This window comes from Hyaena hyaena, unplaced genomic scaffold (genome assembly GCF_003009895.1).
Source record: "Hyaena hyaena isolate Hyena2069 unplaced genomic scaffold, ASM300989v1 scaffold_316, whole genome shotgun sequence".
Taxonomy (NCBI): domain Eukaryota; kingdom Metazoa; phylum Chordata; class Mammalia; order Carnivora; family Hyaenidae; genus Hyaena; species Hyaena hyaena.
In genome coordinates this window covers 1483035-1495119 of record NW_024080946.1, presented here as the reverse complement: position 1 = coordinate 1495119, position 12085 = coordinate 1483035, and the positions used below count along the sequence as shown (strand labels likewise).

The 12085-nt window shown below is 70.3% G+C and overlaps 1 protein-coding gene and 1 long non-coding RNA gene across 2 annotated transcripts; one reads left to right on the top strand and one right to left on the bottom strand.

The window, feature by feature from the left end:
- On the bottom strand, positions 1 to 1225 carry LOC120242699 (histone H1.10). Its single transcript, XM_039248608.1, has one exon. The coding sequence runs from the start codon at positions 1089 to 1091 to the stop codon at positions 462 to 464; it is 630 nt and encodes a 209-aa protein (XP_039104539.1). The 5' UTR covers positions 1092 to 1225; the 3' UTR covers positions 1 to 461.
- A 1467-nt stretch (positions 1226 to 2692) lies between these two features.
- Positions 2693 to 4967, top strand: LOC120242706. The gene is made up of 3 exons (XR_005531144.1): positions 2693 to 2837; positions 4347 to 4514; positions 4940 to 4967. It is a non-coding gene; the product is annotated as an uncharacterized LOC120242706 (long non-coding RNA).
- Positions 4968 to 12085: the final 7118 nt, after the last annotated feature.

Sequence of the window (12085 nt, the reverse complement as noted above, 5' to 3'; positions counted from 1 at the left end):
TCAAAGGTTTAAACAATTTATTGTGCCCCAAAAAGGCCACCGGGAGAAAGGGGAGGCCGCGCGGCGCCGCGCCCCGAGGTTGCGGGTCGCGCACCCGGGGGCGGGGAGGAGCGGGGGGGGGGCGGCGGCGGCGGCGCATCGGGACACCGTGGCCCGGCTGCCCCGCGGACCCCGCCCCGGCTGGCGGGCGCGGCCTCGGCCACTGGCGCCGGGGGGCCGGTTACCATGGAGACAGCCGTTGCCAAGGGCGCGAGCCAATGGAGGCGTCGCCAGGCCGTTTCAAAAATCTAAAGCGAAAACAACAACAAAAAATCCCGCTCCGGCGGCGGCGGGGGGGCGGGGGGGCGGAGAGGACGGGGGGCCCGGGCCCCCCGCGCGGCTCGGAGCGGGGGCGGCGGGGGACCCGGCCGGGCGAGCGCACGAACCCTACATGCACCCGGGGGCGCGGCCGGGCGGCGCGCTCACTTGCGGCCCTTGGGCACCTTGGGGACGCTGGGCTTGGCCGCCTTCTTCACCTTCGCGCCCCCCGCGGCCGCCGCCTTCTTGGCCTTGGCGCCTTTGTCCTTCCTGGCGGCGGCGCCCTTCTTGTGCGCGCGCTTCTCCGGCTTCGGGCCCTTGGCCGCCTTCGTGTCCGCGCGCCGCGGCCCCGGCGCCGCCTTCCGGGCCTTGTGCGCGGCGGGCGGCGGGGCGGCGGCGGCCGAGGCCCCGCGCCGCTCGCCGCCGCCCTCCAGCTTCTTGCGGTTGAGCTTGAAGGAGCCGTTGGCGCCGGTGCCCTTCACCTGCAGCAGCGTGTCGTTCTGCACCAGCGCCTTGACCGAGTACTTGAGGTAGGTGCGCCCGTTCTGCTGGTCGAACCACGCCACCTTCCTGGCCTCCGCGTAGATGCGCGCCAGCGACGAGCCGCCGCGCTCGCCCAGCCTGCGGATCGTCTCCACCACCAGCTGGCTGTACTTGCCCGGCTGGCTCTTCTTCCGGCTGCTCCGCTTCTTCTTGGCCGCGGCCGGCGCGGCGGGGCCGCCGGCCTTGGCCGCCCTCCGGGCCGCCCCCTCGGCGGTCGTCGGCGGCAGCGCCTCCTCCAGCTCCACGGACATGGTGGCGAGCGGGTTGGCGGCGGGCGGGGCGCGGAAGCCCGGGGGCCGCGCCGGGAAGAGGAAGGCGAGGGGCCGCGGGGGCGCCGGGGGGCTGGGGGCGCGCGGCGGCTCCAGGCGGGAGCGGCCGCGGCCGGGCCTGGGGCCGGGCGGCAGGGCTGGGGCGGGGGGCCGGGCCGGCCGGGGCGGGGGGCCGGGGCGCGGGGGGCCGGGGCGCGGGGGGCCGGAGCCGGGGCCCGGGCGCAGCGGGGAGAGCGGCCGAGGGAGCGCCGTCGCCGCCGGAGCCGCTGGGCGTGCGCGCTGCGCTCTGGCGAGGGGGGCGCTCGGCTCCGCCTTTATAGCGCCGTGGCGGACCACGTTGAGAACAACAACAGCCTGGTGCGGAGCCAGCGCCAACTTGTGCTTCTTGGAGCCCCTTCCGCGGCCTCTGGCGCCCCGGACGGCGCCTCCCGGGCGCCGCCGAGCCCCCGGCCGAGCGCCCCGGGCAGGGCCCGAGCCTGCGGCGCAGCGGGGAGGCGGCCCGCGCCCGGGAAGGGCCCGGCAGACGGGGACGGAGAGGCGCACCCTCGGCTGCGGGAGGCGAGCGGAGGGGGGCCCCCGCTGCGGAGGCCAATAGCGCGGGCCCCGGGGGAGGCCGCGCGGCCCGGAGCCTTGCGTCCGGCAGCCGAGAGTGCGCCGCGGCCGCCGACGCCCCGAGCGCGTCCAGGGGGCCCCAGGCCGGCCCGCCGGCCCAGCTTTAATTCGTCCGAACTAACACAGGGCACGCCCTCGCGCGGTCGGCCGGGGCAACGCGAAGTGAGCTAGGGCGTCTTCGAGGGGGACCCCCGCCCGGGTCCGAGGCGCCCCCCGCCGTGCGCCCGGATCTCCTGCCCGAGGGGCCTGGGCACCGCCGGGGCTGAAGCGCGGGACGACCGCAGGCGTCTCCCCGAGGACGTTTCCGACCCCCCCACCCCCACGGGCGTGATGCTCCAAGCGCCCCATTTTGTGCGCACGAGCCGCCACCGTTGTCCCCAAGGCCAGACGGCGGCTCCGCGGTGGAGCGGGTTGAGTCGGGGTGCGACCCCAGGGGGAGTCCTGAGTCGGGAGGGGGGAGGGGAGCCGCTCCGGCCACACCCCTCCCATTCTCGGCGCCCGCGTGCGACCCCCGACTCTGGTTCAGGCGAGTCCCCCTGCAGAGCCCGTGCCCGTCTGGGGGCCCCGAGCTGGGCGGGGTCCAGCGTCGCGGGTGCAGAAGGGCCGCCGGACAGTCTTTCTCGAAGCCGAAGAAACCTCTACTTGGGAAGCTGAGGCCACGGGGAGACACCCGAGGGGAGAGCCGACCCCTTTGGGGTAAGCGATTTGAGGCCTGAGCATGGAGGGGTGGGTGGGACGGGACGTCGAAAATCGGGGTTCCAGGGGGAGAGGGCTGGAGGCCCCGAAGTCCGCAGAATCAGGATAGGGGTGTCCGGGCTTCTGCCCCAAGAGTCCCCTCCTCTCCCCGCGCGCCCTTTTCCCGGAGCGGGCACTGACCCCTTCACCCTCGGACAAGCCAGTGAAGAAATTGAAGCTAGAAAAGGTGAGACGGGGGTGGGGTTTTTTGGGGGGATGGGGGAGGGGGTGTCAGTCGCACGGAGCCAGGAAGGGCCTCACTCCCAGGGCAGTGGGTGCAGCCCGTGAGACGGCAGGTAAGCCCAGGGCCCCTCTCCTAGGAAGGAGGACCCCCCGAGTGGACATCAAGGGCCAGGAAAACCTTGCCGGACCTCGGCCAAGGTGAGGGAGTCTCCTAGCCGAGAGGGGGGGGCAGGGGGTGGGTTTCTGAAAGCGCCCCGGGCTGAGCCCCGGGAGCAGAAAGATCTTGCAGCGACTGCGGAGCTTAAGCAAAACCCACAGGTTCCGGAAGTGCAGAGCTTTTCGGGCTGGGCTGTTTGCTGCTCGGTGACCGAGAAGCAGGAAGACGGAGCTGCCCCCCCCCCCCCAGGAATGTCTGTCTGTCCGGACCCAGAGCCATCCTAGAATGAGCAGAGGGCACGCGGGGGAGGTGGCCCAGGGGACGTGGACATGGGGCAGGGAGCCAGGTGACTGGCCCGGAGAGCCCTGAGCTTGGGGCTCTAAAGGTCAGAGCGAGAGCAGAGAGCGGGCGGGGCCTGGGGGACCCCGAGTGGCCGGCGGGGCAGCCTCAGGCCATCGCGGGAGACGAGGTTGCTGGAAAACTGAATTCGGGGCAGGCTGGGCCAGGGGGTCCTCCCTGGGGTCAGCGCGGGGGGAGGGGGAGGGGAGGGGTGGCCACAGGGGGCCGAGGGGAGGGAGGAAACCAGCTGTGGCTGGGGGCGCAGAAGCTTAGAGGAGAGAGTTTCAAGAAAGAAAGGGCTGGTGTGTCGCGATGCGGCCCATTCAGAAGCCGGATCGATGGGTCAGAGGGGCCGAGGAGACCGCAAGCGTCTAGCCCTCGCCCACCCCCCTATCTGCCTGTTTGGCCCAGTGTTTTCAGAACACCAGGGTTAGAGAAAATCAGGTGATTTCAGAGAAGAATGTGCTTTCCCTTTAAAAAATCTGAAGATTCACCCTGGGGGGCGGGGGCAGAAGTGGGGGCTTTGTCAAGTTCTTCCCCTAGACCCCCAGCCCCCCGGGAGCGTGGCCAGGGCGGGCCGAGGGAAGGTTCTCCAGCCCTGGGGGAGGCCTGGCCTTGACTGCAGGGGAGAAGGAACTGGGTGGGGGGGGAACGTGCAGGCAGGGCCGTGTGGCTCAGGCTGGGGGGGGGCGGGGGGGGGGGGGGGGCCCGGGAGACGCAGGTGGTTTCTGCCCAGTGGCCTCATTGTACAGATGAGGAAACTGAGGCCTGGGAGACACAGGTTAGTGGCTTTGCCCAGTTAGCCAGGGTTCTAGGCCTGGGGCGCTGCCGGCCTTCAGGGCTGCTTCTCGAACCCCACGCCTCTCAAACCACCCCCCCACCCCCGTCGCCCCTCTAGGGAAACGGAGGTGGGGAAGGCCGCAAGTAACNGACTGCAGGGGAGAAGGAACTGGGTGGGGGGGGAACGTGCAGGGGTGGGAGTGCGGCCCAGGCCCCGGGCGGGGGGTGCGGCCCAGGGCTCCCGGGAGACGCAGGTGGTTTCTGCCCAGTGGCCTCATTGTACAGATGAGGAAACTGAGGCCTGGGAGACACAGGTTAGTGGCTTTGCCCAGTTAGCCAGGGTTCTAGGCCTGGGGCGCTGCCGGCCTTCAGGGCTGCTTCTCGAACCCCACGCCTCTCAAACCACCCCCCCACCCCCGTCGCCCCTCTAGGGAAACGGAGGTGGGGAAGGCCGCAAGTAACCAATGAAAACTGACCAAATTTGGAAAAAGAAACCCCTGGAAGTGGCCAGGGCCTAGCGGAGACGACCCCCCCACCCCCCACCCCCTGCGTCCATCCAGGGCCAGGTCATTGTGCAAGAAGCCGGGGGCAGAATCGGGGTGAGTAGGGCCTCCCCCCCATTGTCGGCCCTCATTTCTGCATCTCTCCAGCCGCCGCCGCGACCCCGCTGGGGTGTCCAAACCCCTGTGCCCTGGGGCGCGGCTAGAACAGGGCCCTGGTTTCCGCCTGGTTTCCCGGCAGCGCGGGCCCCAAAGCACAGACTCGTTTGTTTTCTTCCTCTACCGTCTCCTTCACCCATAGTTTCCCGTCACATCCTCCCCCCCCAACAGGACCTCCCCAAGCCCCCCCCCCGCGGTCCCCATCCTTCCCCTCCGGCCCCCCGTCCTCTGCGGCAGCAGGTGAAGTCTGGTCCCTGCCTCCCGCTTCTGTTGAAAAGGCCTCCAGTGGCTTTTCATCAGACTTGAGAGGAGCGTGCACTCGCCACGTGGCCTTTTTTTTTTTTTAATGTTTATTTTTTTGACAGGCAGTGTGAGTCAGGGAGGGGCGGACAGAGACGGAGACGGAGACACAGAATCTGCTCCGGCCACAGAGCGCGACGCGGGGCTCGAACTCATGAACCTGAGCTGAAGATCATGTGACCGGAAGTGAAGTCAGCCGCTTGACCCGACTGAGCCACCCAGGCGCCCCTACACTGGCCTTTTGTTTCCTAACACAGACCCAGGGAGGTGCCGCCTCAGGGCCTTTGCACGTGCGCTGTGGCTGCCTGCCTTTATCTCCACCGCAGTCCACGAGTGCCTCCCGGGCAGCCTCCTAGCCCGGAATTCCCGCATCAGGTCGCCCGGCTTTCTTCTCTTCAGCGCCCTCATCGTCTGACCCTGTTGTGTCGCTTTGCTCCTGTTAAAGTGTCAGAAGAGATGGGGGCCGGGCCACACCGCTCTCTGCGCCGCGGCCTGAGGCCCGTGCGGCGTTGCCTGCGGCTGCAGCCCCCGAGGGTGGCCCGGAGCCTCGCGCCTGGACCCCCGCACTCCGCCGCCCCCCACGGTTTCCCCAGAGTGTGGAAAAGGGTCGGGTGCGCGTCGCGTGCCCCTCTCCCAGCTGCGGGTCTGCGTCTGCGTCCGCACGGACGGCCGTCTGTCCCCGACGGGGCGACACAGGGACAGACCCGGCGCCGGCAGGGGGCCGGCCTGCGTGGAGGAAGCAAGGCCCCGGGGCCCTGGGCGGTGTCCTCCGTGCAAGGGGCCCCCCCGCGCTGAGCTCGTCGCCCCGGGTGGGCTTCGGGAGAGCTGGGGGGGGGGGGTCGCCAGCCCCTGAGGCCCCGCCCCCCGGGGCCCCTCCCCCGGGAAGGCCTCCCTGCCTTGAGCCGGGGGCCGCAGAGGGCAACGGGTGAGGCCCAAAGAACCGGTCTCCCCAGGGCGTGTTTTACGGCGAGGCCGCCGGTGGCCACGGCCGCGCGGGGGGAGGCGGGAAGCCTGTCCTGCGGGTGCGGGGGGCAAAGGGACGCGCACCCGCGACAGCGCGCGGAAGGTCGCTTTTAAGCTGCAGGTGGGTGGTGCGAGGCCCTGACTGGGGAGCCCTCGGGCGGGCACGGGGCTCCCAGGGCTCTGAGGGTCGGACTGAAATCAAAGGGGTGGACCGGTCGCCGCTGCGGCTGAAAGGGTGCAAGACGTGGGGACCGAGAGCTTGGGGCTCCCGGAGGCCCCGCCTGGAGGGAGCCCGCTCGCCCCCGGGCCGAGGGGGTGTCGAGGAGGAGCCGGGGGGCGCGACGGGCTCGGAAGCGCAGCTGCCCGCGAGCCCCGCGGAGGGTCCTGGAGATCCGACACGGCCCGCACTGTCTCCACCGTGGAGGTGGGTGAGGGCGCGGGGGGCTCAGCCGGAGAAGCGCCGACCTCGGCTCAGGTCAGGATCTCGGGTTCGTGGGTTCGAGCCCCGCGTCGGGCTCTGCGCTGCCGGCTGGAGCCTGGAGCTGCTGCGGATCGTGTGTCTCTGCCCCTCCCCCGTCGGGCTCTGTCTCGATCACTAACTGGTTCTTCTCGTGGAGCAAACCTGCCCCTCGTGGCACTTCCACGGCACGAGCGCCCTTTCCGTTGGGGGCCGCATGAAGGCAGGGGGTGGCCGCGGCCGAGGGGACACCGGCGCCTGTGCCCGGGGTCGCGCCGCCTCCCTCTGTCCGGCCTCCGCGGGCACAGGAAACGGAGGCCCAGGCGCTGCGTCGCCCCGGCGGCCCTGCCCCCGGACGCCGTGCCCCCCGTTTCGTTAAACTTTAGTTTCTTCTCAAGTTATTCGTGGTATAAAACCCAACGGTGTAGAGGGGAGGGTGGCCCCGCCCGCGGCCGATGCGGCCCCCCCGTCGCCGCGCCTCCCGCACATCCAGGTGTGACGCGCTCCGGACGCGCAGGGCGGGCGACGAGCCCCGGGCGGCGCTGCCTCAGCGCGTCTGGGACCAGCCTGCCCCGCCAGCCCCGAAAGCTCTAGCGGCTTCGTCCTGTAGGCGGGCTTCCTCTCAATGGCCAACTTTTGGTGACCTGCGACCAGGTTGCCCTCCAGAGCGTCCCCCCACTTCCTCCTCCCGCGCCGTGTCCCCCCCTCCCCCCCCCGCGGCGGGACAGCGCCCGGACCTCAGGAGCCGGTTTTCCTCCTCTTCGGGCTTTGTAACCCCGGCCGGGGGCACGTGGCCTCCCGTGGGCGCTTCCAGGTGCTGCCACCGCCGCTCAGGGCCTTGTCGCCCCCCTCCCCCCCCCGCCGGGGGGTCCTGCGCCTGGAGCCGGGCTCTCCCCCCCGCCCCCCGGGGCACCCTGGGCTGCCCCCCCCGCCCCCCCGGGGCGCCCTGGTCTGCCCCCCCACCCGGGGGTCCTGCGGCCTGGAGCCGGGCTCTCCCCCCCGCCATGAGGCCCGCGGGCGCGGCCCAGGCCTGCATGCAGGCCCCTCAGAGAGCCTGGGCCAGGGCCGAGCGTGTGAAGGACGGACGGAGCCGAGGAAACTAGAAAATGGCCTCTCCAGGCCCCGCCCTGGAGTAACTGTCTTCCCAGGCTCGCCCTTGGGTGGGGGCCGAGGAGAGCAGCTGAGAGGAGCTCCGTGGTTAACGTTAGGGAGGAAAGTTCTGGTGAGGAGAGGGTGGCCCCCAGCCCACAGCGTTCTGGGGCATCCGTTGCCTTGGGGGGAGGGGCAGGGTCTTCAGGGTACTTCCCGGGCCTCCCCTCCCCCCACCCGAGCTCACAGGCCCCCCGGGGTGCTGGCCCCACTGGGGCTCCCGACCGCCTCTGCCTCTGCGGGAAGCGCGTCCCCTGCGGGGCTGGCTTCCTTAGGCGGAGGGGGGAGGGACAGAAGTGTCCCCCAGCCTCAGAGCTGGGGTAGAGTTTGACATCCCTCTCCCCGGAACCTCGGTTTGGGGCGCAAGCAGCCAGGACAGGGCGGAGACGCCATCGTGCGGGGGGCCCGGGGGCTTCCCGCGCCCTCAGCCCCGGTGGCTCTGGCTGGTGGCCGAGGCGCAGCCCGGGAGCCCTGGCTCCGTCTGCCCTCCTCACACGCGGCCGCGGCGTGTGGACACTTCGCCCGGGGAAGAGCCGAAGCGCTGAGGGCGGGAGGCCAGCCTGCGCCCCACGCTCAGCAGCGGGGAGCCCGGCCGCACGCCTGCCAGGAACCGACTGTTCCCAGGCGCTGCTGGTTGTCTGTCTACCTTCGCTGTCCAGATGGGGAAACTGAGGCTTCAGAGAGGTTGGGACGTAATGTCCCCAGTGATACCCGGCCGGGAAAAGGCGGCCAAGCGTTTGCGGTTTACCCCATTGCGGGCAGCCCCCCTCCACCGCCTCCAGACACTGTGGCACGTTGTTTTACACACTTGTCGCTTTCTGAGATTGCCCTGCCTCGGCCTGTCGCGCCCACCGGAGCAGCGACCCTGTCTCACTCACTGCTGCATCGGGGCTGGCACATAGTAGGCCCTCAGTAAATGTGTTGAATGAATGAGATGGGATTCAGACCCAGGTCGGAGGCGAGCGCTTCCCGCCACAGCACCGACCCTGCGCGGGTCACAAAGTGTTTGTGCGCTGAGCCCCCCGGGCCGCCCGGCAGAGCAGGCAGGGACCTCGCGGCGCCTTGGGAAGCCCCAGTGGGAGCCTGCGGTGACCCCTGCGAGGCCCCCAGGGTCTGTCTCCAGCGTTACTTCCCTGTCCCGCTTGGGGACCCTCCACGTTTCTGCGAGTCAGGAGCGCGTTAGCAACCGCCCTGGAAGTTTCCTCCTGCCCTGACGCGGCCCGAGGGTGGGGACGCTGTGGCTGCGCTGGGCAGCCGGCAGCAGAGGCGTCCCGCTTGGACGGCCACCCAGCACCGGCCACGGCCCCTCCTCGGCCAAGTCCAATCCGGCCCTAACTGCGCTGCGGGGAAGCCGCAGGGGCTCCGGCCTGTGGGCGACCTGCTCGGACCCGCAGCCCCCCGCCCCTGCCCCGCCAGGCCCACAGCCTCTAGGCCCTGCGACCTCTTCGACTTTATCCGCCGGGGCCCCCGCCCCGCGGCCTGTCACCCTGATTCCTTTTCTCTAAGGTCTCTCTAGCTGCACGAGCTTTTGTTTACTTGCTTCGCATCTGTCCGCCTGCCTCCAAGGCCTTGGCTGCCTTGTGTAGCATCGAGCGATGAGATTCTAGAAACGAATCTAACTCCTGGCCCTGCGTCACGTTCAGAAATCTATTTGAGGGGCGCCTGGGGGGCCCAGGTGGTTAAGCGTCCGACTTCGGCTCAGGTCATGATCTCGCGGCTCAGGTCATGATCTCGCGGTGCGTGGGTTCGAGCCCCGCGTCGGGCTCTGTGCTGACAGCTCGGAGCCTGGAGCTGCTTCAGATTCTGTGTCTCCCTCTCTCTGCCCCTCCCCTGCTCACGCTGTCTCTCTCTCAGAAATAAAACATTAAAAAATTTAAAAAAAAATCTATTTGAAGAGGAGGAAAAAAACCCCACCAACCAAACCACCGCAGCCTGGAGCCTGACCTCAGGAGCTCTCAAGACAGTTCCCTCCTTCCCCCGTCCGCGGGTCATCTGTCGGGACAGGCGGGCTTTAAGGCTTTGGGGACCCTTAGCCCACGGCTGACCCGTCTGCCCTGCCCCCGCCCCCCGTTTTGCAGGACGAAGCTGAGGCCCAGGGAAGGGGTGGGGACGCTGGGGGCATTTGGACTCTCTTCCAAGTCTGTCTGTCTGTCCAGCTGGCTGGGCGCAGGGAGGGAGAGCAAGGCCAGAGAGAAGCACCCCTGTCCGGGTGTGGACGACAGTCCGAAAGAAGGCGGTTCACCCCGCCCCCGGTTCGGGATCCTCGGGTCACTGGCAACAGCCAAGGGGCCGCGAGGAGGGACTGAGCTCCGACCCGCTGTGCTCGGGCTCTGCCCGCATCGCGGCCCCGAGGATCGAGAAAGCTTGGTGGCCTCCCTGTCGCCAGGGGTTCAGAGGCCAAGGCGGCCCTAAACCGTGGGATGCCGCCCCTCCCCCCCCCCCTGCTGCCACCGCAACCCCTGGGCAGGCTCCCGTCACGCTTGGAGTAAAATCTGAACGTCTCCCCACGGCCCGGAGGGTGGTCTCCACCCGCCCGGGTCCTGTCTCCACCCTGGGTCCCCTTCGCCAACGGCTTGTCTTGGGCCTCCGAGCCGCAGGCCACCGCGGTGCCTTTGGGCGCTGTTCCCGCTCTTCGCAGACTCCGGGGGCCCGAGCCCCCCCTTCTGCCCGTCACGTTCATGCCACCTTCTCGGGGAAGCCCTCCTCGCACACCCCATCGGAAGTAGGTCACCCCCACCCGCCACAGTCACGGTGTCGCGTCTTTCTTCCCCGCACCTCTCACTACTGGGCAGTCTGTGCATTTCTAACCCTCTGCCTTGGGTGTCACGGAGGCCTCTGTACGCGGCACACAATAGATGCTCAATAAATATTTGTTTGAATAAGTGAAATAAAAAAGGAACCCTCGGAGTACAGAGATTTGGCCCGGACTTTTCTGTCTCCCACAGGAGAGCCCGGAGGGTGACGGCCGGGACCCCCACTTTCCCGGAGTCCCCATCTCAGGTCAGCGTTGCCGAGGGGGGCCGTTCCCCGGAGCTGAGCTGGGCGCGGGCAGGACGGGCCCCCGGGGGCAGCTTTGTGTCCAGGGAACCGGGGACGGCTTTCAACGCCAGGGTTGACCACGACCCGTGAGGACGTGGCGTCTTCGGGTTAAGTGCCGGCCGACGCCGCGGTCAACGGCGGGGGGCCTTTGGGGGCGTAAGGAAAAGGGGTTCCGGCGCCCCACGGGCAAGGCTAGTGCCGGCCCTCCCCCAGGGGGCTCGGCAGTGCTGGGTGCCCAGTCAGCGCCTCTCCGGAGCGGGGGTGCAGCCCCCCCTCCGTTTCGCGGGGGCCCCCGAGCACTCGGGTGGGGGGCGCAGCAGCCCTCGAAGGCCCTGGCCGAGGAGGCGGCACGGAGCCCCGCGCTTCGGTCCCGCCGCCGCCGGCAGGCGCCCCCCCTGCCCGCGCCCCGTCCACCCAGCGCCCCCCGAGGCCAGTCCCCAGAGGGGGAGGCGCCCGGAGTGGCGGCGGCGAGGCGGCGGCCCCGACCCAGCGGGCTCTGCTCGGCCGTTAGGCGTCGGGCGCGCGCCCCGCCCCCGACGTCGCCGCCGCCGCCGCCGCGCGCCGGCCCCGCCCCTCGCCCCTCGCCCCGCCCCGAGGCCGCGTCTCCCCGACGCCGGCTGACGCGCGCGCTCCGGGCTCGCCGCCCTGGGAGCCGGTCAGCGGGTTCAGGGAGGGGGCGGCGGTTCCTGTGATCGACGAGGGTCGCAAGTTCGGGAAAGGAATGCACCCAGCGCCCCGAGAGTTTAGGCCCCTGGGTCTGCGGGGCCCGGGGCCCGCGCTGGGGCCGAAGCGAGACCCCAGGGCGGTGCGCCGCGGGCACAGGCACGAACGACCCCCCCCCCAGCCCGGGGCCCAGGGGCTGTGCTGGGGGCCCCCTCCCGCCGCCCTGCGAAGGCCCCGGGGCGGGACGCTGCTGCCCTCCCGGCGGCTCTGCGGAGCTGACGGTGTGACTTCAAAACTGGGGGGCTGAAAGAACATTCTAGCACCCACCTGTGGCCTGTCCCTGTTCAGGCTGGGCCACATCTACCCCTGCGGGGACCAACTGCCGGTGTCCTTGGAGACCCCGTGGAGGCGGCTGCAGATTCTGTGTCCGTTCCTCCCCTGCTCACACTGTCTCTGTCTCTCTCGAGGGGGAAGGAAAGGAAAAAAAAGGTGCTGAAACGTCTGGGCCGCCCGGGCGCCCCGGGAAGGTGTTCACGGCCCAGCCGTCCCGCCAAGGGTGAGGCGTCACCAGGGAGACGACGAGTGTCCTTGCGGCACGTGCGCACACTGCCTTCGCCGCGCTCCGGGGGCGCCTGACGGCGGAAGAGACGAGCTTCCCGGCGGGGCGTCCCAGTCTCGGGAAGGGCGGCGGTGAGTGCCCCCCGCCATCTGCAGCCGGGCACCCGGGGAAGCCTGGGCCGGGGGGGGGGGGGGGGCGGGGCGCCCCAAAGGCATTCTCTTCCCTCCGGCCTACACCCCCTTCTGCGCGCAGAGCTGGCAGGTGTCGTCCACAGGCCTAAAGCCTCAGGGCCCGAGTAGCCGCCCCTCCCTGCTCCCCCCGACACCGCACGGGGCTCCCTCGTCAGGGAGACGGGAGCGAGGGGGGTGCGAGCGAGGGGGG